The 26,405-nt window shown below is 43.3% G+C and overlaps 1 protein-coding gene across 2 annotated transcripts in view; it reads left to right on the top strand.

Annotated features, from left to right (window-relative positions):
- The window catches only part of CORIN (corin, serine peptidase), a 149,301-nt gene that overhangs the window by 48,587 nt on the left and 74,309 nt on the right, over nucleotides 1-26,405 (top strand). For both annotated transcript variants that reach the window (XM_058193328.1, XM_058193327.1), the window contains exon 5: nucleotides 2,997-3,178. In XM_058193328.1, coding sequence (XP_058049311.1) covers nucleotides 2,997-3,178 — 182 coding nt within the window. The remainder of the gene's footprint in view (nucleotides 1-2,996; nucleotides 3,179-26,405) is intronic.

The following is a 26,405-nucleotide window of genomic DNA, read 5'->3' as shown; positions in this document are numbered from 1 at the left end:
GTGTACCCCTGGTTGAACTGTGCCCTCCAGGTTTCCGGGCATTCCATCAGCCGAGGGCCCAAGGTAGGGGTGGGGGGGTGGCGGTTGTGATTAACGAAAGTCTGGAGCCGAGGGAGTCCACTGTTCCTCAGATAGCTGGTTGTGAATCCCTCCTTGTGAAGTGGGGCCACCGGAATCAGATGGGGTTGTTGATCACGTACCTGGCTCCTTGCTGCGTGACTACAGCCCTACCTGAGCTACTAGAGGTGCTTGCTGGCGTGGCGGTTGAGATTCCCAGACTTTTGGTCTTGGGGGATTTCAACTTGCCATCGGCCGGCTTGTCATCAACGGTGGTTCAGGAGTTCCAGGCCTCCATGACGGCCTTGGACCTGATTCAAGTAACTGATGGCCCTACACACATTGGGGGAGGCGCGCTAGACCTGATTTTTATCTCTGGTCAGTGGGTTAATGATCTGGTTTTAGGAGATATAGTGAAGATACCGGTGTCATGGTCAGATCATTTTCTTCTTCGCCTAGACTTTCAGACCGCCGCTCACCACCGCAGGGAGACGGAACCAATGCGTTGGTTCCGTCCCAGGCGCCTGATGGACCCGGAGAGGTTCCTGACGGAGCTTGGGCCATTTCCTGAGGATCTTACCCACGGCACGACTGAAGAACTGGTTGCGGCCTGGGAACGGGCCGCGGCTGGGGCTTTGGACCGTGTCGTGCCTTTGCGGCCTCTGACCCGGCGTAGATCTCAATTGGCTCCCTGGTTTTCCGAGGAGCTGAGAGAGATGAAACGCCGGAGAAGACGCCTAGAGAGTATTTGGAGGTCTAGCCATTCCGAGGCTGATCGGACACTAGTGAGGTCTTTTACTAAGACCTACCTAGTGGCAATGAGGGAGGCGAAACGTTCCTACGTTTCCACCCTCATTGCATCGGCAGATAACCGCCCGGCCGCCTTGTTTCGGGTGACCTGTTCCCTTCTTCATCAAGGGGGACGGGATGACCCCTTACAGGGACGAGCTGAGGAGTTTAACGGTTATCTATACGATAAAATCGTTCAACTTCGGGATAGTTTGGACCAAGATTGCGATGATCCGACCGAGATGACAGAGTCGCGTCTTGTTGAGGTTATTTGGGATGAGTTTGATTCTGTGGCTCTCGAGGACGTGGACAGGTTGCTGGGGAGGTTACATGCAACTACATGTTTACTGGACCCGTGTCCTTCCTGGTTAGTGCTGGCTGCTCAGGAAGTGACACGAGGCTGGCTCCAGGGGATTATAAATGCTTCTTTGGTGGAGGGGGTTTTCCCCGCCGCCTTGAAAGAGGCGGTGGTGAGACCTCTCCTCAAGAAGCCTTCCCTGGACCCAGCTATTTTGGGAAACTATCGTCCTGTCTCCAACCTTCGCTTTGTGGCGAAGGTTGTAGAGAGTGTGGTTGCATGGCAGCTCCCCCGGCACCTGGAGGAAGCTGTCTATCTAGACCCGTTCCAGTCCGGCTTCCGACCCGGTTATAGCACGGAGATGGCTTTGGTCGCGTTGGTGGATGACCTCTGGAGGGCCAGGGACAGGGGCTGTTCCTCTGCCTTGGTCCTATTAGATCTCTCAGCGGCTTTTGATACCATCGACCATGGTATCCTGCTGCGCCGGTTGGAGGGATTGGGAGTGGGGGGCACCGTTTATCGGTGGTTCTCCTCCTATCTCTCTGACCGGTCGCAGACGGTGTTGACAGGGGGGCAGAGGTCGTCCTCGAGGCGCCTCACTTGTGGGGTGCCCCAGGGGTCGATTCTCTTGCCTACCCTGTTCAACATCTATATGAAGCCGCTGGGCGAGGTCATCAGTGGTTTCGGGGTGAGTTATCATCTGTACGCTGATGACACCCAGCTGTACTTTTCCACCCCGGACCACCCCAACGAAGCGGTCGAAGTGCTGTCCCGGTGTTTGGAGGCTGTACGGGTCTGGATGGGGAGAAACAGACTCAAGCTCAATCCCTCCAAGACGGAGTGGCTGTGGATGCCGGCACCCCGGTACAGTCAGGTGGATCCGCAGCGGACTGTTGAAAGCAGTTAGTGGCCCCAAAGGAGGTGGTTCGCAACTTGGGCGTCCTCCTGGATGGACGGCTGTCCTTTGATGAACATCTGGCGGCCGTCTCCAGGAGGGCCTTTTACCAAGTTCGCTTGGTCCGCCAGTTGCGTCCCTTCCTTGACCGGGATGCCTTATGCACGGTCACTCACGCTCTGGTTACATCTAGGTTGGATTACTGCAACGCTCTCTACATGGGGCTGCCCTTGAGGTGCACCCAGAGGCTACAGTTAGTCCAGAATGCGGCTGCGCGAGTAGTAACGGGAGCCACTCGTGGCTCCCACGTGACATCACTACTCCGTAGTCTGCACTGGCTTCCTGTGGTTTTTCGGGTGCGCTTCAAGATTTTGGTTACCGCCTTTAAAGCGCTCCATGGCTTAGGACCCGGGTACTTACGGGACCGCCTGCTGTTACCCTTTGCCTCCCACCAACCCGTACGCTCTCACAGAGAGTGTCTTCTCAGGGTGCCGTCCGCCAAACAGTGTCGGCTGGCGGCCCCCAGGAGTAGGGCCTTCTCTGTGGGGGCAGCGACGCTCTGGAATGAACTTCCCCCTGGCCTACGTCAAGTGCCTGATCTTCGGACCTTCCGTCGTGAGCTTAAAACACACCTATTTATTCAAGCGGGACTGGCATAATAATGTAGAATTTTAAATTTGGGGTTTATTAATATTTTAAAATTTTAAAATCTAAATTTTAATTTATCGGCCTTTATAATTTTCTTTGTTTTAAATGTTGTTTTAATTGTATATATATTTAAATATTAATTTAATTGTATATATTTTGTTTTATCGCTGGCTGAGTCCTTCGGGAGAAGGGCGGTATAAAAATTTAATAAATAAATAAATAAAATAAATAAAAATAAATTTTTAGATGTTAAAACAAACGTAGGTACCAAAAAAGAAAAATAACCTTTCATTTCCTTTTCCTTTGTAGTCATGGACTTCTGCCTTGTAGATCGTTTTGTGAAGCTGCAAAGAAAGGATGTGAACCAGTCCTTGCAATGGTCAATTCTTCTTGGCCAGAGTTCCTTGCCTGTTCCCATTTCCATAACAACACTAAAAGTAACAATACCACCAAGGTCTGCTTCTCTCCACAAGGGGAAAAATGGAAAAGATGTAAGTCTTTCTCTCTCTCTTTTTTTTTTAAAAGTGCTTTTAGCCGGAGTAAAACTGTGATGTGATGTATTTTTATGGAAAATTAAATATTTTTTCGGGGAGGAAAAGTAATGGGAAATGTTTAGCAAGCTAGTAGAAAGAAACAGGCAATAGTTCATCCAGCAATTATTTGCTAAAACAAGCAAATAACTTGTTGGGGGGGGGTGTTATGAAAAGTGAAGCAAGAGATGCACAAAACCTGGTCTTTCTAATTTGTTAAAGATACAAACTGAAATACGTCTAATTCATAGTCAAAACTAAATGCCAGTCAGATATCATTTATCATATCAGTACTCGAGGTTTGAATCAAATACTGAAATTCACATGAGGTTAAATCTGGGACATCAAAAGAAAGCACTGTTGGCTGGCAGTTCTTGAGATCTGGGACATTTCAGAAGCTAAACAGATCGATATTAAGTAGTACTTGGATGGGGAAAATCCAGGCCTGGAGGAAAGAATGGGAAATTAAAAGACATTTAGGAAAAAAGCAATGGCAAACCTTTTCCACATGTGTTCTGTCTCCTTCTCCACTTTGGAGTAACGAGCTGGCCTTCAGCCAGTGGATTCATGGCTCTTATCAGTCCTGGCAGAGAAATCGCAGCTGCCTGCCAAAGTTCAAACAAGTGACTCACGGAGCAAGACTCTCAGCTCTTTTTGAAATGGTTCAGCTAACTTTTGCTTTCCGTGGAGTGAGAGCAGTCCCAAAGCTCCTTATATATCCTGTGGGTATATCCTTTGATGACGCCGCTATTCTAATCTTCTGAAGCGCGGGTCGATCCAAGCTTGATTATTATCAGCTGGGTCTGAAGGCTTAGCCTGGGGAAGGGAGGAATCAAGGGATGACGGCCTCATTACGTCCACCAACTGGCCTGGTTCTGGCTCCTGGAGCCGGGCCAAAGGAATCAGTGCTCCCGAGGTAAGCCTTACTGGCCCTTCCCCCTCACTCTCGGAGTCACTGTCGGGCATGGGGCCAGGTTCGGGGGCTGGAGTCACAACAACATGATGACAAACACACCTCATGGAAGTTTTCATGAATTGAGTTTGACTTGAAGGTGGAACTGGTTTAGAATAGAATCGAATAACACAGTTGGAAGGGACCTTGTAGGGCATCTAGTCCAATCTCCTGCTCAAGCAGGAGACCCTACACCATTGTTGGCGAACCTTTCATGTTCTCATGTGCCGGCCCACGTGCTGGAAATAGCATGCGAAACCATCCCGTGCTGAATGCGTAACCTCGCCGGTTCCTTGTTGCGTTCCTGTGCTCAAACACACACCGGCCAGCTAGCCGTTGCGCACGTGGTGCCGGCAACCCCGGAAGGGCGGCAATCCATCGCGCATGCCCGCGATGCCAACCCAGAAGGTTGGGTGCCGGCTCGCGCATGCGCGATGGACTGCCGCACTTCCGGGGTCCGTCGGCATCATGTGTGCAATGGCCAGCTAGCCGGCGCACGTTTGAGCGCAGGAATGCGACAAGGAGCCAGCGAGGCCGCGCATTCGGCACGGGACGGTTTCGTGTACCACTTCCGGCACGCATGCCATAGGTTCGCCAACATTGCTCTACACCATTTCTGACAGCTGGCAATCCAATCTCTTTTTGAAAGCTTCCAGTGATGAAGCTCCCACAACTTCTGAAGGCAACTTCTGTTCCATTGGATGATTGTTCTCACTGTCAAAAAATTCATCCTTATTTCTAGGTTAAATCTCTCCTTGTTCAGTTCCCATCCATTATTCCTTGTCTGGCCTTCACGTGCTTTGGAAATTAGATTGATCTCCCCCCTCCACTCTGTGGCAGACCCTCAAATATTGGAACACTTCTATCATGTCTCCCCTAGTCCTTCTCACTAGACTAGCCATGCCCAAATTCCTATAACCTTCATATGTTTTAGCCTCCAATCCCCTAATCATCTTCATTGCTCATCTTCAAGGCACACCCACCAAGCCATGCCCACAGAACCAGTAGTAAAAGAAATTTGGATTTCACCACTGGGCTCTTCCATTATATAACTCAAACCAATCACAATACTGTTATCACTTGATTCACCTATTGTGCCAAATCATAATATGTTTCATATTAGGTTAGCTCAGTGCCATTATGGTTATTATGAGTGAGTCACTGTCAATTGTAATTTATTCAATAAACCACAGATAAGCAAAACTAGTATGATGGCTATATTGCATGAACTTAGCCAAAGCTTAATGTAGAGGAACACAAAATCCTGGCACCCGTAAGAAATTCTTTTTGTATATGAACTGGATTTTAAAGGAGGGTAAATATGTAAATATTTTGTGGTTCAGTCAATGCATTTTTGCTAAAGTATCCTCAATAAAATAAATGGAACGATAAAAAAAATCACTAGGATAAATTTTTTTGTGTCTAAGAGAAACCACATTTGATTGTATTAACATCTCCTTCATGTCCTTGCATGACACTGAAGCTATTTTAAAAGCCCAAAGCCTCATTTGAAAAATTTGAGAGCTTGTGTTCTGTATCTTCAGATGATAAAATCTTTTTCACAGATGCGTTGCTTTTAGAGATGACGCTAACATCATATATTTTAAAAGAAGAGATGAGAAAACATTCAATAGAATGTTTCTGTCCTTGTTCCTCTCTTAAAAGAAGCGTGCTATAAATTAATGAAGATTAATTTTAAAAATGCCATTCACTGAATTAGAAAACATTTGTACATTTACTTCAATGGTGGATTTCTTCTGTTTTCTTGTAACAGCAAGATAGAAATACCAGCAGTTGGTGGGCAGAATCCAAGGTGGAGAGGACTAGAGCCACATTCCTTTCATACTCACATACCCACATATTATAAATATTAATATCTTTGTGGTGTAGTGGTTAGAGTGTGGTACCGCAAGCTACTTCTGCTGATCACCGGATGCCAGAAGTTTGGCAGATCGAATCTCACCAGGCTCAAGGTTGGCTTAGCCTTCCATCCTTCCGAGGTCGGTAAAATGGGGACCCAGATTGTTGGGGGCAATATGCTGACTCTGTAAACCGCTTAGAGAGGGCTATAAAGCACTATAAAGCGGTATATAAGTCTAAGTGCTATTGCTATTGTACACTCCCCTTCAAGGGGGCATCCATTGTTGTTGCCCACCAGCAGCCTGTGGAGCTGGCAATGGAGTTGAACAGCGATGAGGCTGAAGAAGAGTGTGGGCCAGCCCTGGAGGCTGGGGAAGGCCTGGATGAGGGCTGTGCATCGGAGGCAGAGCTGGGGCCAGGGCCATCGGGGAGTGAGGTGTGGACTTCGGAGCCTCCAGAGACTGATAGTAGTGAGGCAGAGGAACAGGAGGAGCCTGTTTCTAACGCATGCATGAGAAGAGCCGCCAGAAGGCAAGAGCAGCTCAAGCAGAGGAGAACTCGGGAGTAGGGAAAAGAGATGATTGACCCCTCCCAGAAGGCTTAAAACAGACCAGCAATGGCGTTTGGGCTTTGCCGGAAAACAACGTTAGTAGCTTCGTCTTCTTGCATTTATTTTTGTATCGGTGTCTTCTGAACGTTTGCCAAGAAATGCCTTTGGCAGTTTGCCTAATTGGACCAAGATTTGCGATAGAACTGAGGAATTTGTGTTGGGAGGAATTTAGTTTAGTTGAACTACGCTGAGAATGAAGTAATTCTCAGCTGTTCGAATAACTTTTGTTTGTTTTTTCTGAGTTTCCTACTACCTACTTGGGCCTGGGTCACAACACCCATGGGAGGTCAACAGTATCAACAGATTGGGGCTTCACATTTGCCATTTTGACCTATTGACCCCTCCTGTGGATACCCTACCCACCGTAAAGGATCACTGATACATTACGACAGGTAGTCCTTGGTTTACAACCTTTAGTGGCTGAAGTTACAACAGCACTGAAAAAAAAATGACCCTTTTCCACAGTGACTATTGCAACATCCCCGCAATTATCTGACCAAAATTGGGATGTTTGGCAATTTGCTTGTATTTATGATGGCTGCAGCGTCCCGAGGTCATGGGATCGCCTTTTGCCACATTCTGGCAAGCCAAGTCAATGGGGAATCCAGATTCACTTCACAACTGTGTTACTAACATAAAAACTGCAGTGATTCACTTAACGACTGTAGCAAAAAGGTAGTAAAATAGGGCAAAACTCAACGACTGCCTGGCTTAGCTACAGAAATTTGGGCCTCAATTGTGGTTGTCAGTCGAAAACTACCTGTATTCCCATCCGCTAGTTATAAACTCTCAGAGAATTTAATTAATAAAACAAGCTATAAATCAGTGGTAGTCAACCTGGTCCCTACCACCCACTAGTGGGCTTTCCAGCTTTCATAGTGGGTGGTAGGGGTTTTGTCCGATACTGAAGCACTTTCCTTTTTTAAAAAATTTTCATAGTATTATTTAAAAACATTTTCATTAGGTTTTCATAAAATTCCCTGTGACAAATTAAATTTCTGAAAATATACTATTTGTATCGCCCGCGCATAAGTTTAGTTTACGTTAGGTAAGTGAAACTAAATGGCGCTATAGTGCGACTGCAAGCAAAAGAGCCTCATCCCAGAAGAGCTCGCGCATCTCCCACCACACCACCCAGCTGTAACAGATAAGCAGAGCTGGTAGACGGCGCCCCCTCCCCAAACCCAATCCACGATGCGCGAGAGGCATGCACAGACACGGCGCATTACTGTGGAACCGGTGGACGGTTAGAAAATTTTACTACTAACAGAGACACAAAAGTATCTAGGTAGGTATAAAAAGGTTGACTACCCCTGCTATGAGGAGATCAACCCTGACTGCTCTTTAGAAGGCCAGATCCTGAAGATGAAACTCAAATATTTTGGCCACTTAATGAGAAGGAAGGACTCACTGGAGAAGAGCCTAATGCTGGGAAAGATTGAGGGCAAAAGAAGAAGGGGACGACAGAGAATGAGGTGGCTGGATGGAATCACTGAAGCAGTAGGCATGAGTTTAAATGGACTCCAGAGGATGGTAGAGGACAGGAAGGCCTGGAGGAATGTTGTCCATGGGGTCGTGATGGGTCGGACATGACTTCGCAACTAACAACAACAACAACAAACCCCTGCTATAAATGAATCAGACTTCAAGAGGGAGTAAGTGCCCCATGCATTGCACATCAGAGCCACTGAAGCTTGGAGATCTCAGAGAAATAATGATTTGTTGAGTTGGCTGAATTGAGTTGTTGTTCTCTTCTGGTCTTCTTTTAATACTTGATTTTTTTTATTATTATGGAGTGTTTTTAGATTTGTTTTATGGTTGTTGTTTTTTATTGTTAGCTGCCCAGGGTCACATTCTGTTTGCTGTATAAATGTAAGGAATGGATAAAATAAAATAAATTCAGCATGGTTTGGTGGAAATACTATGTTTCTACAAGTTTTTCAAATAAGTTACCAGCACGCATAATGATGAAAATCAAGATTCATCCATCATTCTTGGTGTTTCTGACCTTGCTTATTTATCCAGAAGAACAATACCGAAATGACATTCCTGTGTCACCTCCCTAGAAATAAAAAAAAAGTCCACATATTTTTCTTCATATCCTCCCTTCGCATCCTTTATGTTGTGCATTCTTTTAAGCAATCAGAATTGGACAGGGTCTTTAAAACATGATTAATGAGGGAAAAAATATAGCTCTGGAATTTTTTTCATTATTATAGTTATTTACAGCTTCATTGGAGTGAACAGGTTGCCCCCATCATTGTGTCTCACTCCCAGGATATGATTTAGGCCAAATTAATGTTTCTGTATTCCTAGTTTTGAAACACCAGCTACCGTAGTTGGAAAACAAAGGGCTTTTTTTCACTTGCCACAGCAAAGGCTGAATTTTATTAATATTTATTTTAAGCTTAAAATAACAACTTTTTAAAAAAATTATTAAATGCAGGTAGTCCTCAAGTTATAATCACAATTGAGCCCAACATTTATGTTCCTAAGTGAAATATTTGATAAGTGAGTTTTGCCCCATTTTAGGACCTTTCTTGCAACAGTTGTTAAGTGAATCATTACAGTTGTTATGTTAGTAACACGGTTGTTAAGTGACTCTGGCTTCCCCATTGACTTTGCATGCCAGAAGTTGTCGTGTCCCACTCCTCCTCTGACGGCCGGGTCGGGGAAGTCCGTATCAAGCGTGCCTCTGCAGCTCTGCCAAAGTCCTATCAGAGTCCTCAGGGCAGGCAGGAATCCAAGGTGTGACTTCAGCAATCCAGATTAGACTTTGCCTGACTCAGAGAATGCCAGAAAGCAGTTCCTTTATATGGGCCATGGGGTGTGGCTCCATGACTCAGCACTTATCCAGGCCTGCCCCTCCCTTCCTTTTCCTGACGTCGCCTCTCCATTCTCCGGAAGCGAGGATCTGTCCACTGCATCATTTTGTCCCCAGCTGCCGGTAATCCCAGCTCGTGGCTGGCTTCAGGCGCACATGCTATTGGAGGGAGGTTTGTTTGCTCAGTTTCTCCGGGCATGGTACCAGGACTGGGGGCTGGAGGCATGCCAGGACATTCTCCTGTACTATCAGTGTCTGGCAGGAGATGAGAAGGGCCCGGCTGCGGCGAGGGGGACGAGCGAGGCACAACAGAAGTTTGCAAAAGGTGATCACATGACCCCAGGGAAACTGCAACCATCATACAGATGAACCAATCCCCACGCATCTGAATTTTGTTATGGAGGTTCTTTCAGAAGAATGGGTTTGACGTTATACAGGACTACACAGAAAGAATGTATTTAATTATTCAAAATACAAATTGATAAAAATGGGGCGTTTTGGATGAGAGTTTGGAGCAAATTAACCAGTGCAATTATTCGGAAAATGGAATGGAGGACAAATAAAAGTGGATAAATATGAAGATTTGATCGTGAAGAAACAAGGTGATCTAAAGAAGTTTTCTTTAAATAGTTTGGATGAGCTGCCTGAATTTGTGCTACAGGAGATTGTCCCTCAAATGGAAAAGACTCACAAGCTTAATGTTTCCCAAGAGTTCTCTTTTTGGACTGATGGAATATACGGCAGTAATTTTTGGATTTCTGGACATAAGGAATTACTAGGAAATATTGTGATTGACTTTTTAAAAGGAGCAACGAAGGAAAGACAGAGATTAATGCACCAAAAAAAATGGCAAGAGACAATAGTATTATTTTTGAAACAAGGTTTTTTTAAAATATTAATAGACAAAAATATTTGTGTCCCCGAAAGAATTATATGGTTATATGGTTATAGAAGCTATAAGGGAGATATTCTCTGAATTGGATTGGATTTTTACGTTTTAGCTGGTTTTAAATATTTTAGGATTAATTTGTTCTACTGATTTATATATTTTATTATTGTTTATTGTTAATTTTTTGAAGGATTTGGTTATGTAAGGAGGAAGTCAGAGCTAGAGAGGGAGAATTGGTATAATAGTTTTGGGAAAAAAATTTTTTTTAGCATATGTTTGTTTTATTTTTAACTATACCTTGTGTTTGTTCCGGGAAGCCAGGGGGGGGGAGGTTTGTGAAGGGAAAGGGTTGGGGAAAGGGGAAAAATTTTGTAAAACTTTTGAATTAAAAATAAAATTTACCAATTTCGTCACACTTGTGATGGAAGCACCTTGGCGTTTCCAGATTGAAAGGATTAGCAGGTGGCATCACCGTTGCCTGGCAGACAACCAATTGGGGGCTCATTTCATGTCCTCATTAAGGAGCTGGAGGGATGGGAACTCACCCAATCCCTCACAACAGTACTTGGATCTTGAACATGAGCTTGCTTTTTGTCAAGCCACCATCCTAACACACAAACTCCTAATTTATTAATTGGAACAGAGAAAGACTTGCTCCTTAGATATTTATTTACAACCCTGTTTACTGGGAGAGTTCCAGATAGGACAACATATCAGATATTAACTCATTATGTATGTTTTTATTCCTTAGCGACTGTGCTTATTGCAAAGGCTAAGCTAAAACAAAATAATCCATGTTTGCCCAGAAAAAATATTTAATATGTGGAGATCTGTTGCAGTTGGGGGCATTGGGAGTTTCTATATTGCTTGAAGAATTTTGCTTCTTTTAAAAAAATTCATAGCATTATTTAAAAACATTTTCATTAGGTTTTCATAAAATTCCCCGTGACAATTTAAATTTCTGAAAAAATACTATTTGTATCGCCCACACATAAGTTTAGTTCACGTTACGTAAGTGAAACTAAATGGCGCTGTAGTGCGATCGCAAACAAAAGAGCCTCGTCCCAGAATAGCTCGCGCATCTCCCCCCACACCACCCAGCTGTAACAGACAAGCAGAGCTGGTAGACGGCGCCACCCTCCCCAAACTCAATCCACGATGCGCGAGAGGCATGCGCAGACGATGATACATGGCATATTACTGTGGAACCGGTGGGCGGTTAGAAAATTTTACTACTAACAGAGACACAAAAGTGTCTAGGTAGGTATAAAAAGGTTGACTACCCCTGCTATGAGGAGATCAACCCTGACTGCTCTTTAGAAGGCCAGATCCTGAAGATGAAACTGAAATACTTTGGCCACCTAATGAGAAGGAAGGACTCACTGGAGAAGAGCCTAATGCTGGGAAAGATTGAGGGCAAAAGAAGAAAGGGACGACAGAGAATGAGGTGGCTGGATGGAGTCACTGAAGCAGTAGGCATGAGCTTAAATGGACTCCAGAGGATGGTAGAGGACAGGAAGACCTGGAGGAATGTTGTCCATGGGGTCGTGATGGGTCGGACACGACTTCGCAACTAACAACAACAACAACAAACCCCTGCTATAAATGAATCAGACTTCAAGAGGGAGTAAGTGCCCCATGCATTGCACATCAGAGTCACTGAAGCTTGGAGATCTCAGAGAAATAATGATTTGTTGAGTTGGCTGAATTGAGTTGTTGTTCTCTTCTGGTCTTCTTTTAATACTTGATTTTTTTTTATTATTATGGAGTGTTTTTAGATTTGTATTATGGTTGTTGTTTTTTATTGTTAGCTGCCCAGGGTCACATTCTGTTTGCTGTATAAATGTAAGGAATGGATAAAATAAAATAAATTCAGCATGGTTTGGTGGAAATACTATGTTTCTACAAGTTTTTCAAATAAGTTACCAGCACGCATAATGATGAAAATCAAGATTCATCCATCATTCTTGGTGTTTCTGACCTTGCTTATTTATCCAGAAGAACAATACCGAAATGACATTCCTGTGTCACCTCCCTAGAAATTAAAAAAAAGTCCACATATTTTTCTTCATATCCTCCCTTCGCATCCTTTATGTTGTGCATTCTTTTAAGCAATCAGAATTGGACAGGGTCTTTAAAACATGATTAATGAGGGAAAAAATATAGCTCTGGAATTTTTTTCATTATTATAGTTATTTACAGCTTCATTGGAGTGAACAGGTTGCCCCCATCATTGTGTCTCACTCCCAGGATATGATTTAGGCCAAATTAATGTTTCTGTATTCCTAGTTTTGAAACACCAGCTACCGTAGTTGGAAAACAAAGGGCTTTTTTTCACTTGCCATAGCAAAGGCTGAATTTTATTAATGTTTATTTTAAGCTTAAAATAACAACTTTTTAAAAAAATTATTAAATGCAGGTAGTCCTCAAGTTATAATCACAATTGAGCCCAACATTTATGTTCCTAAGTGAAATATTTGATAAGTGAGTTTTGCCCCATTTTAGGATCTTTCTTGCAACAGTTGTTAAGTGAATCATTACAGTTGTTATGTTAGTAACACGGTTGTTAAGTGACTCTGGCTTCCCCATTGACTTTGCTTGCCAGAAGTTGTCGTGTCCCACTCCTCCTCTGACGGCCGGGTCGGGGAAGTCCATATCAAGCGTGCCTCTGCAGCTCTGCCAAAGTCCTATCAGAGTCCTCAGGGCAGGCAGGAATCCAAGGTGTGACTTCAGCAATCCAGATTAGACTTTGCCTGACTCAGAGAATGCCAGAAAGCAGTTCCTTTATATGGGCCATGGGGTGTGGCTCCATGACTCAGCACTTATCCAGGCCTGCCCCTCCCTTCCTTTTGCTGACGTCGCCTCTCCATTCTCCGGAAGCGAGGATCTGTCCACTGCATCATTTTGTCCCCAGCTGCCGGTAATCCCAGCTCGTGGCTGGCTTCAGGTGCACATGCTATTGGAGGGAGGTTTGTTTGCTCAGTTTCTCCGGGCATGGTACCAGGACTGGGGGCTGGAGGCATGCCAGGACATTCTCCTGTACTATCAGTGTCTGGCAGGAGATGAGAAGGGCCCGGCTGCGGCGAGGGGGACGAGCGAGGCACAACAGAAGTTTGCAAAAGGTGATCACATGACCCCAGGAAAACTGCAACCATCATACAGATGAACCAATCCCCAAGCATCTGAATTTTGATCATGTGACGGTGGGGATGCTACAATGGTCTTAACTGTGAAAAATGGTCATAAGTCACTTTTTTTCAGGGCCATTGTAACGGTCACTAAATGAACAGTTGTAAGTCGAGAACTACTTGTAGTTACATTGAGTGAAATTAAATTCAGAAGGGCTTGACTTTAGTTCCTTTCATTACTTCCTCAGAAGGAAATAATCAATACCAAGATATCTGTCCTGAAGATAAGCCAAATTACCATATTTTTCAGAGTATAAGACATACTTTTTTCCCTCCTAAAAGAGGCTGAATATTTGGATGCGTCTTATATTCCGAATGTAACCCCGCGCGGTGCCCAAAATGAGTACCAGGAAAAGCTGCTGCCTTCTTTTACCCCTTCCGCGCTTTGCCTGCTTTCGTCACTGGAGCTCTCTCCAAGGATCAGCTGTGCTTTAGAACAGGGGTCTCCAACCTTGGTCCCTTTAAGACTTATGGACTTCAACTCCCAGAGTCCAAAGCTGGCTGAGGAACTCTGGGAGTTGAAGTCCACAAGTCTTAAAGGGACCAAGGTTGGAGACCCCTGCTTTAGAAGCTGTCTTTCTGCCCTAACACAAATGAAGTGATCTTCCCTGCTTTGCCTGCTTTTCTAATTGCTGCTCCCTCCAATAATCAGCTGTGCTTTAGAAGCACAGCCTGCTTTTCTAATTGCTGCTCCCTCCAATAATCAGCTGTGCTTTAGAAGCACAGCCCCAACCTCAAAACCAGCAAACAAACTAATGTCTTGGGACTAGCCAGATGAATACCTGGTAGGCAGAATTCCCCCCCCCTTATTTTCCTCCCCAAAAACTAAGGTACGTCTTATACTCCGGTGCGTCTTATACTCCGAAAAATACGGTAATTCCTGGATGGATCCTCTTAGCATGCTGAGCCAGGTGTGTTTAATATAGGTTTATTAAATAAGCTACAAATGGTATGTGTGAACCAGTCGTGCAGGCTTGTCACACTTCTCATAGAAGAACAGTTTCCTGCCTGTTTCATGAAAGGGGGGAAAAAGAAAATTAGAAGCTTAATGGTTTTGAATTTTCTGTATATATAAAACTCTCCCAATTGGAAACAAAACTACTTATTGGAATCCTTACCATGTCATTGTAACCTTTTTAAAAATAAAATTTACCAATTTCGTCACACTTGTGATGGAAGCACCTTGGCGTTTCCAGATTGAAAGGATTAGCAGGTGGCATCACCGTTGCCTGGCAGACAACCAATTGGGGGCTCATTTCATGTCCCCATTAAGGAGCTGGAGCGATGGGAACTCACCCAATCCCTCACAACAGTACTTGGAACTTGAACATGAGCTTGCTTTTTGTCAAGCCACCATCCTAACACGCGAGCCACCAAACTCCTAATTTATTAATTGGAACAGAGAAAGACTTGCTCCTTAGATATTTATTTACAACCCTGTTTACTGGGAGAGTTCCAGATAGGACAACATATCAGATATTAACTCATTATGTATGTTTTTATTCCTTAGCGACTGTGCTTATTGCAAAGGCTAAGCTAAAACAAAATAATCCATGTTTGCCCAGAAAAAATATTTAATATGTGGAGATCTGTTGCAACTGGGGACATTGGGAGTTTCTATATTGCTTGAAGAATTTTGCTTCTTTTAAAAATTTGTTTTATCTGGGATTTTACTGATTATGTTTCATATGGTGGGTGACTATATAATTTTTTAAAAAAAAATACCGGTAAGCATTACAGCTAGTATTCAACTTACAGGCACAATAGTGACCCCAAAAAATTGTTGTTAAGCAATGTGGTTGTTCAGTGAGCAGGGGTGGGATCAGGGGTGAAATACTCCCGGTTTGGACCGGATCGCATGATCCGGTAGCGCTGGGGGTGGGTAGTTCGGAGAACCGGTAGCAAAAATCCCTGCCCCCACCACCACCCACACCTCGCTGTTCCTATTCTCTGTCCCTGAAGCTCTCGGTGGTGATATAGCTGCAAACAGCCTTAAATGACTGCCACGGCGCTTCAAAGGGCCTCACTACAGCTGATCAGCACTATAGGCGGCTAGTAGACCGGTGCCTCTATTTTTAAAGAAGGTAGACCGGTGAACTCCCAAAAAAGGCAATCAGTAGACCGATGCCTCTATTTTTAAAGAAGGTAGACCGGTGCGTTCCCCAAAAAAGGCAATTAGTAGACCGGTGCCTCTATTTTTAAAAGTAGACCGGTGCGCTCCCAAGTTTTGTATACTTTATTATTTTTATTATTTATTATTATTGGCCATGCCCATTCAGTTACCTGACCACCAAGCCACGCCCACCAATTAAGCCACGCCCATAGAACTGGTAGGGAAAATTTTTAAATTTCACCCCTGGGTGGGATTCAGCCGGTTTGGACCTGTTCAGGTGAACCGGTAGCTCCAACAATCAGCTGAGAGCGAGCCAGTTCGCTCCGACGATCAGCTGGGCCCACTCGTCCACCCCTGCGCTATATCGATCTATATTTCGTTTGTTTGAAGCCCAGCTGATAGGTGCAGCAGAACGCATTGCCACACCTCAGCTGTTTTACTCACGGGGGCTGCAGTAGAAGGCAAGTTTTAGAGCTGTTTTCAAATGCACTTCACACGCACAGAGCGTATGTTTGGCACGCGTGCTCGCTTTGCGGGCATGAGTGCCAAGTGCGGACACAACGAACTGGTTGTTACACCGGTTGAATCCCACCACGACCCAGTTATCGTTAAACGAATCGCCCGTGTTTGTTAAGCGAGACATCACGTGACCGTGAATTTATTTTTTTATTTATTATTTTATTTATTTTGTCATAACAATATACATAAGCATCACACAAAAAGATTATATAGTATATGAGTTAAATGAGGGTAGATATGATATTGTTGCCATTACGGAAACTTGGTGGGATGAAACTGACAAATGGAACATACAACTAGAGGGATATAAATTATTTAAAAGAAATAGACCAAATAAAAGAGGAGGTGGAGTTGCACTATATATAAGAAATAACTACATCTCTACAGAAATAGAGCACAACAATGATGAAAATCATCTTGAATGTATTTGGGTCAATATAAAAGGGGTGAAAAACGATATTGCCATAGGTCTATACTATAGGCCACCCAACCAAACAGAGGAAGTAGATGAACTTTTTGCTAGTCAGCTAACTAAGGTATGTAGGAAGCACATCACAGTAGTAATGGGGGATTTTAACTACCCTGACATCAACTGGGAAACAAACTCTGCACCAAGTGGAAGATCCAACAGGTTCCTAACAAACCTAGCAGACAACTTTGTTTCCCAAAAATAGAGAAGGCGACAAGGGGTCAGCCATATTGGACTTAATTCTCACTAACAGAGATGAAATGATAGAAGGTGTTGAAGCTACAGGAACCTTGGGGCAAGTGACCACAATATTGGAATTCAACATTACAAATACAAGTAGTAGAACAAAGTCAAACTAGAGTCTTGGACTTTAAGAGAGCTAATTTCAATAAACTTAGAGAGATCTTGAGAAGGATTCAATGGATGAGAATCAGGGGAAAACAACTCAAGAAGCTTGGGAAATTTTGAAAAGTGAGATTATAAAAGCACAGTCTAACACAATACCAATGAAGAAGAAAATAGTAGATCACAAAAGAAACCAGCATGGATGCATAAAGAACTATCTGACAAATTGAAAGACAAAAGGACAAATATAAAAAGTGGAAAGAGGGGCAAATAACTAAGGCAGAATATCAGCAACAGCCCGAGCCTGTAAAGATGAAGTGAGGAAAGCTAAGGCTCACAATGAACAAAGGCTAGCGACAAAAGTAAAAATAATAAAAAGCTTCTTCCAACATGTTAAAAACAAGAAAAAAGTCAAGGAAACAATTGGCCCATTGCTGGGAGAAAGTGGCAAGAAGATGACAAGCAACAGGGAGAAAGCAGATCTACTTAACTCATATTTTGCATCTGTCTTTACACAAAAGGAAAAACAATCCAACCTATCAAAACAGCACTACAAAAACAGATTAGAAACACAAGTTAAAATAGGGAAGAAAATGGTAAGTGAACACCTGTCTACCCTAGACGAGTTCAAATCACCAGGACCGGATGGATTACACCCCAAGGTTCTGAAGGAACTGGCAGACGTGATCTCAGAACCACTGAACTATATCTTTCAAAGATCCTGGAGCACAGGGAGCTGCCAGAGGACTGGAAAAGAGCTGATGTAGTTCCCATCTTCAAAAAGGAAAAAACAGATCCAGGAAACTACAGACCTATCAGTCTGACCTCAATACCGGGAAGATTCTGGAAAAGATAATCAAGCAACGAATCACCGAACACCTAGAAGCAAACAAAGTAATAACCAAAAGCCAACATGGGTTTGTCAAAACAGATCATGCCAGACTAATCTTATCGCATTCTTTGACAAAATGACAAAATTAGTAGACGGTGCCTCTATTTTTAAAAGTAGACCGCAAGGCCCCAAGTTTTGTATACTTTATTATTTTTATTATTTATTATTATTGGCCATGCCCATTCAGTTACCTGACCACCAAGCCACGCCCACCAATTAAGCCACGCCCATAGAACTGGTAGGGAAAATTTTTAAATTTCACCCCTGGGTGGGATTCAGCCGGTTTGGACCTGTTCAGGTGAACCGGTAGCTCCAACAATCAGCTGAGAGCGAGCCAGTTCGCTCCGACGATCAGCTGGGCCCACTCGTCCACCCCTGCGCTATATCGATCTATATTTCGTTTGTTTGAAGCCCAGCTGATAGGTGCAGCAGAACGCATTGCCACACCTCAGCTGTTTTACTCACGGGGGCTGCAGTAGAAGGCAAGTTTTAGAGCTGTTTTCAAATGCACTTCACACGCACAGAGCGTATGTTTGGCACGCGTGCTCGCTTTGCGGGCACGAGTGCCAAGTGCGGACACAACGAACTGGTTGTTACACCGGTTGAATCCCACCACGACCCAGTTATCGTTAAACGAATCGCCCGTGTTTGTTAAGCGAGACATCACGTGACCGTGAATTTATTTTTTTATTTATTATTTTATTTATTTTGTCATAACAATATACATAAGCATCACACAAAAAGATTATATAGTATATAAACATATATATGAAGAAATATAAGGAAGTATAAGCATATGTATATATAAGAAGAAAAAAAGAAAAACAATAGGACAGGAACGGTAGGCATGTTTGTGCTGTTATGCACGCCCCTTCTGGTCCTCTTAGGAATGGGGTGAGGTCAATAGTAGAAAGTTTTTGGTTAAAGCTTTGGGGATTTTGAGAAGAGACCACAGAGTCAGGTAAAATGTTCCAAGCACTGATGATTCTGTTACAGAAGTCATATTTTCTGCAATCTAGATTAAAGCGGTTAACATTAAATTTAAATCTATTGTATTATCTAAATCTCTTGTATTATTGCAATTAAAGCTGAAGTAGTCTTTAACAGGAAGGACATTACAATAGATGATTCTATGAGTTAAACTTAGGTCTTGTCGAAGGCGACAGAGTTCCAAGTTTTCTAAGCCTAGGATTTCAAGTCTGGTGGCATAAGGTATTTTGTTGTATTCAGAGGAATGGAGAACTCTTCTTGTAAAATATTTCTGGACACGTTCAATTGTATTGATGTCAGAAATGTGGTGAGGGTTCCAGACAGGTGAGCTGTATTCTAGAATTGGTCTAGCAAATGTTTTATATGCTCTGGTTAGTAGTGTAGTGTTTTTGGAAAAGAAGCTACGCAAGATTAGGTTTACAACTCTTAGAGCCTTTTTTCCTATGTAGTTGCAGTGGGCTTTGGCACTTAGATCATTTGATATTACAAACCTCCTTCCAGCTTTTTCATTGATTCTGCTTATCAGAGATCAGCTGGAAATCGAATGACTGCAGGATGTCCTGGTTGCCTAATGCCCAAATTTATTTATTATTTATGAAATTTATATGTTCCCCTCCCATTGATAAGATGCTACTGTGGGAACGCCGCAATGGTTTCAAATGCAAGGACCAGTCATAAGTCACATTTTTCAGCACTGTTGTAACTTTGATGAACAGATGGCCATTAAGTGAAGACTATCTATGTGGGCTAATAAATGTGGCTGTATTGTTATGGCTTTGGGTACAATTTATAGGTACAATTCATACGTACAGATGGTCCTCGACTTACAACAGTTCATTTAGTGACTTCATTTTTCACACTTAACAACCATTGCAGAATCCCCATGGTCAAATGGTCAAAATTCAGATGCTTGTCAACTGACTCATATTTATGACGGTTGCCAGGTCGCAGGGTTATGTGATTCGCCTTTTGCGAACTTCTGACAAGCAAAGTCAATGGGGAAACCATTGCTACTTACTTAACAATTGCAGTGATTCACTTAACAACTGAGACAAGAAAAGTCATAAAATGGGACAAAACTCACTTAGCAAAAGTCTCTCATTCAGCAACAGACATTTGGAGCTGAATTATGGTCGTAAGTTGAGGACTGTCTGTACTGGTTGTTCCTTTCAAAGCTCGTTTTGGCTAAGAAACTGGGTATCTTGCATATGTTCTGCATGGAATCTCCTCTCCAGGCACTAAGCATAGGGCCGGGCTATTTACGGGACCGCCTACTGCTACCGAATACCTCTCACCGACCCGTGCGCTCTCACAGAGAGGGACTCCTCAGGGTGCCGTCGGCGCGTCAGTGTCGTCTGGCGACGCCCAGGGGAAGGGCCTTCTCTGTGGGGGCTCCCGCCCTCTGGAACGAACTCCCCCCGGGACTCCGTCAACTTCCGGACCTCCGAACCTTTCGTCGCGAGCTTAAAACGCATTTATTCATCTGCGCAGGACTGGGTTAGTTTTTTAAATTTATGGGTTTTAATTGGGTTTTTATTATTTATTCTAAATTTTTAATTTCGGCCCAATTGAATAAGTTTTTTAATTGTATTTTAATTGTGTTTATATTGTAACATTATTGTGTATTTTATTTGGCTGTGAACCGCCCTGAGTCCTTCGGGAGAAGGGCGGTATAGAAATTTAAATAATAAATAAATAAAAATAAAAATAAGTAGATACAGGGAGTCATCAACTACAACAGTTCACTCAGTGAACTGAAGTTCTGTAACTCTGAAGTTACAATGACATTGAAAATAGTGAGCTATGACTGTTTTTCACATTTATGACCATTGCAGTATCCCCATGGTTATGGGATCAGAATTCTGACGCTTGGGAACTAACTCACATTTATGAACATTGCAGGTCATGTAATCACATTTTACGGTGACACGCCAAGTCAGTGGGAAAACCAGATTCCCTTAACAACCATCAATCATTCGTTTTAACAACCGCAGTGATTCCATTAACAACTGTGGCAAGAAAGGTCGTAAAATGGGCCAACATTCACTTAATGAATGTTTCACTTAGCAAAATAAATAAATAAAAATGGGCTCAATTGTGGCCGTATGTCGAGGACTACCTGTATAACTATGCTTCGCTTTTTAGGAGCAGGCAGGGACAGGGAGTCAGTCAAAATAAAAGATGAAAAGAAGAGTGAGCTGCCATTTCACACACAAAAAAGATGATACCTTTTGGCTCGGTCTCTCCCTCCCCGATATGAGTCTCTGCAACAGGATATTTAACACAGCTCTTGATCTACTGTAAAAATGGTTGCTTGCATCTGCGCTAGAGAGCATGACTGTGATATATAACTTTTGAAAATGTTTTGGAAATTCACCGCGTGTCGCTGCCAGTTATATGGAGACCATATGGTTTGGGCTAATCATTTTTCTTCTTCTGTTTTTTTCCATCCAATAATGAAAAAATGACTACACAGAATAAGGCAAATAAGGTTATTTAACATGCAAAAGCTTTAAAATAAAAGCATAGAAATAATTAAAGGATGTTCTGTTAGAATCGCAAGCAAGGCAAGTAAAAAAAACATTGCATGTTTTAGAGATAATGCCCCTCCCCACTGCTTTTGGGTTACACATTAATAATAAGAGTTGGAAGGGACCTTGGAGGTCTTCTAGTCCAACCCCCTGCCCAGGCAGGAAACCCTACACCACTTCAGACAAATGATTATCCAACATTTTCTTAAAATTTTCCAGTGTTGGAGCATTCACAACTTCTGCAGGCAAGTTGTTCCACTGATTAATTATTCTCACTGTCTGGAAATTTCTCCTTGGTTCTAAGTTGCTTCTCTCCTTGATTAATTTCCACCCATTGCTTCTTGTTCTACCCTCAGGTGCTTTGGAGAACAGCCCGACTCCCTCTTCTTTGTGGCAACCCCTGAGATATTGGAAGACTGCTATCATGTCTCCCCTAGTCCTTCTTTTCATTAAACTAGACATACCCAGTTCCTGCAACCGTTCTTCATATGTTTTAGCCTCCAGTCCCCTAATCATCTTTGTTGCTCTTCTCTGCACTCTTTCTAGAGTCTCAACATCTTTTTTACATCGTGGTGACCAAAACTTAATGCAATATTCCAAGTGTGGCTTTACCAAGGCATTATAAAGTGGCATTAACACTTCACGTGATCTTGATTCTATTCCTCTCTTTATGCAGCCCAGAACTGTGTTGGCTTTTTAGTAGCTGCTGCACACTGCTGGCTCATATCTAAATGGTTGTCCATTAGGACTCCAAGATCCCTCTCACAGCCACTACAATTGAGCAAGGTACCACATATACATTTTACAGAACCATTTCCTATCCTATGATGATCTTTGGTATGTGGAATTAAAAATGCTAACTTTGTTTTTTTCCTCAGGTTGGTGATGATACTAAGATAGCAAAAATATTGCCTTCACGTAAAGAAAATTGCCATCTTTGTACATAATTGTTCTCTCTGTGTAGGTACAGTAACTATGTCACTAACTCTGCTTAGCTTTTTAGAATAGAATAGAATTTTTTATTGGCCAAGTATGATTGTACACACAAGGAATTTGTCTTTGGTGCATATGCTCTCAGTGTACATAAGGAGAATAAAATACATTCATCAAGAATAAAAAGATACAACACTTAGTGATAGTCAAGGTTACTAATAAGCTATCAAATCGTACTAGGAAACAAGTGAAAACAATATAAATTGAAAGATACAAGTAACATGGTTATAGTAATAAGTGGGAAGAGATAGATACTGGTAAGGAAGAGAAAACAGTAATGCAGTCTTAGTGACTCGTGCAGTATACAGGTCCTCAATGGAAGGCAGATTGGTAGCCATTGTTTTTTCTGCAGTTCTAATTATCCTCTGAAGTCTGTGTCTTTCTTGTTGGGTTGCAGAACCAAACCAGTCAGTTATAGAGGTGCAGATGACAGACTCAATAATTCCTCTGTAGAATTGAATCAGCAGCTCCTTGGGCAGTTTGAGCTTTCTGAGTTGGCGCAGAAAGAACATTCTTTGTTGTCCTTTTTTGATGATGTTTTTGATCTTAGCTGTCCGTTTAAAGTCTTGAGATATGATAGAACCTAGAAACTTTTGAAGGTCAGTTCAAGACCGCGGTGTGGCTCAGGCTGTAAAAAGCCTGTTATTAAAACACAGCTGCCTGCAATTACTGCAGGTTCTAGTCCCACCAGGCCCAAGGTTGACTCAGCCTTCCATCCTTTATAAGGTAGGTAAAATGAGGACCCAGATTGTTGGGGGGGCAATAAGTTGACTTTGTAAATATACAAATAGAATGAGACTATTGCCTTATACACTGTAAGCCGCCCTGAGTCTTCGGAGAAGGGCGGGATATAAATGTAAATAAATAAATAAATAAGACTGGCATTTAATTCCTGGTGATTACATGGTCACATCCATGTTGTTCTATTTATTCACCTTCTTCTATCCAATGTTCAGTAGCGCCGGTCTTGAACTGACCGCTACTTAACATTGTACAGAAGAACATGAGTGAGGATAGCAGCAGGAACCAAGTACAGAGGTCAGATCAGGGGTGAAATGCTTCCGGTTCAGACTGGATTGCCCAATCCGATAGCGATGGTGGCGGGTGGTTCGGAGAACTGGTAGCAAAAACCCTGCCCCACACCCACACCCAGCTGAGCCTTGCGATCATCAGAGGTTTTATTTTTTTTTAACTTTTAAAAGCATTTTTTCTTTGGCCGAAAAAATGCTTTTAAAAGTTAAAAAAAAGCCTCTGGTGGTCGTGCGGCTCAGCTGGGATTGTCAGAGGCTTTTGAAACCTCTTCGGTGGAAGAGGTTGTAGAAAAAATGCTTTTAAAAGGCTCCTCTGACGATCCCAGCTGAGTTGCCTGATCGTCAGAGGCTTTTTTTTTAAAAAAGACCAAAAAAAATGCTTTTAAAAGGCAACTCAGCCGGGATCGTCAGAGGAGCCTTTTACAAGCATTTTTTCTACAACCTCTTCGGCGGAAGAGGTTGTAGAAAAAATGCTTTTAAAAGTAAAAAAAAAAAAAAAGTTGGCCACGCCCACCCAGTCACGCCCACAGAACTGGTAATAACAAATTTTACATTTCACCCCCGAATCAGATCCGATCTTTATGGCAGTACAGGTAGTTCCTCGAATTACAACAGTTCATTTGGTGACCATTCAAAGTTACAACAGCACTGGAAAAAAAAAAGAGACTTATGACCATTTTTCACATTAATGACCGTTGCGGCATCCCCGTGGTCATGTGATTTACATTCAGATTTATTTATTTATTTATTTGATTTGATTTGATTTTTATACCGCCCTTCTCCCGAAGGACTCAGGGCGGTGTACAGCCAGAATAAAATCCACAATATACACAATTAAAACAGAATTTAAAACAAAGCAAATTAGAAAAGTGGCCGACATTTAAAAAGTTTTAAAACACTAAAATTAATAAATAACCCCAATTAAAATTTAGTAAAACTTTTAAGCCAATCCCGCTTGAATAAATAGATGCGTTTTCAGCTCACGGCGAAAAGTCCGAAGATCAGGCACTTGGCGTAAGCCAGGGGGAAGTTCGTTCCAAAGCGTAGGAGCTCCAACAGAGAAGGCCCTACCCCTGGGGGCCGCCAGCCGACATTGTTTGGTGGGCGGCACCCTGAGAAGACCCTCTCTGTGTGAGCTGACGACTGACTTGACGAGTGACTCATATTTATGACAGTTGCAGTATTCCAAAGTCATGCAATTTCTCCACCACCACCACCCTACAACCTTATCAAAAGCAAAGTCACTGGGGAAAGCAGAACCCCTTAACAACCGCGTTCCTAGTTTAACAAGTGCAGTGATTCACTCATACAAAGGTGGCAAAAAAAGTCACTTAACAAATGTCTCACTTGGCAGCATAAATTTGGGGCTCAATTGTGGTCGTAAGTCCAGGGTTGCTTGAATAAATCTCACTCTGGTGCGGGAATGCTAGAGCTCAGGAAAAAAAACCAGCCGCAAAACAGGCTGATTTTAGACGCGAATGTTTCATATAGATAAATCAAAGAATTGGAGCTGAATGTCCTGGTCCAAAGCTCAGTCAGGAAGCTGGGAGCTACACATATTTAAGAGGTTAAGCTCAAGGCTGGAGTGTTTTTTGCCATGGAAGTTCTCTGCCCCAAAGTTGTGCCTTTTCTCTTTTTAAAGGTCGTTACTGAAATCTTCGTTCCAGTTTCTGGGTCTTTGTGTAATGTGTGAAGGCTGAGGATGTTTTCTTTCTCTAAATCAGGGATAGTCAACCTTTTTATATCTATCACCCACTTTTGTTTCTCTGTTAGTAGTAAAATTTTCTAACCGCCCACCGGTTCCACAGTAATGCGCCGTGTATCATTGCGCATGCCTCTCGCGCATCGTGGATTGGGTTTGTGGGGGGTGCTGGCTACCAGCTCTGCTTGTCTGTTACAGCTGGGTGGTGTGGGGGGAGATGCACGAGCTATTCTGAGACGAGGCTCTTTTGTTTGCGGTCGCACTATAGCGCCGTTTAGTTTCACTTACGTAACGTGAACTAAACTTATGCACGGGTGATACAAACAGTATATTTTCAAAAATTTAAATTGTCACGGGGAATTTTATGAAAACCTAATGAAAATGTTTTTAAATAATGCTATGAAAAATTTTAAAAAGTCAATTAACTTAAAAAAAAAAGGAAAGTGCTTCAGTATCGGACAAAACCCCTACCACCCACCATGAAAGCTGGAGCACCCACTAGTGGGCAGTAGGGACCAGGTTGACTACCACTGCTCTAAATTTTCTCTTTCTTTCCTGGTTCAACAGTCCCTACTCACAGTCACTTATGCCCTAGTCCAGTGATGGTTAACCTTTTTGGTGTCTAGTGCGCATGTGCACACGCAAATTCACGTGCACATGCCCGAACCCAAAAATGCAATGCAAGCGCCCCCCCCGCGCATGTGCACGCATCACCCTGTGCCCCATTTTGGTTTCCAGGTTGGTGCAAGAGGCCTTCCAGGCCCAAAACGGGGCGTGGGGGGCGCATGTGCAATGGGAGCACTCGGGTGCATGCACTCCACGTCCCTCACATGTACCCCACCCCCCCACGCATCTGCAGCAGAGACCCAAAGGAGGCCAGTGGGAGACACACATGTATGTGCGGTGAAGCTGGGCTGAGGCAATGGCTGGCGTGCCCGCCGAAAGGGCTCTGCGTGCCACCTTTGGCACACATGCCATAGGTTCGCCATCACGACCCTAGTCACTTCCTGCGCATGTGCACACGCAAATTCACGTGCACATGCCCGAACCCAAAAATGCAATGCAAGCGCCCCCCCCGCGCATGTGCACGCATCACCCTGTTGCAACGTGCTCTACATGGGGCTGCCCTTGAAGAGCGTCTGGAAGCTCCAGTTGGTGCAAAATGCAGGGACCCGCATGGTTTTGTGCAGACTTCAGTGTGTATATGTATCTCTCCTGCAGGAGCTGCGTTGGTTGCTGATTTGCTTCTGCGTGCAATTCAAGGTGCTGGTTGTCTCCTT

The sequence above is a fragment of the Ahaetulla prasina genome, chromosome 8 (genome assembly GCF_028640845.1).
Source record: "Ahaetulla prasina isolate Xishuangbanna chromosome 8, ASM2864084v1, whole genome shotgun sequence".
In the NCBI taxonomy this organism is placed as follows: domain Eukaryota; kingdom Metazoa; phylum Chordata; class Lepidosauria; order Squamata; family Colubridae; genus Ahaetulla; species Ahaetulla prasina.
Note: the sequence above shows the minus strand (reverse complement) of the source record. Positions and strands in the feature narration are given on the sequence as shown.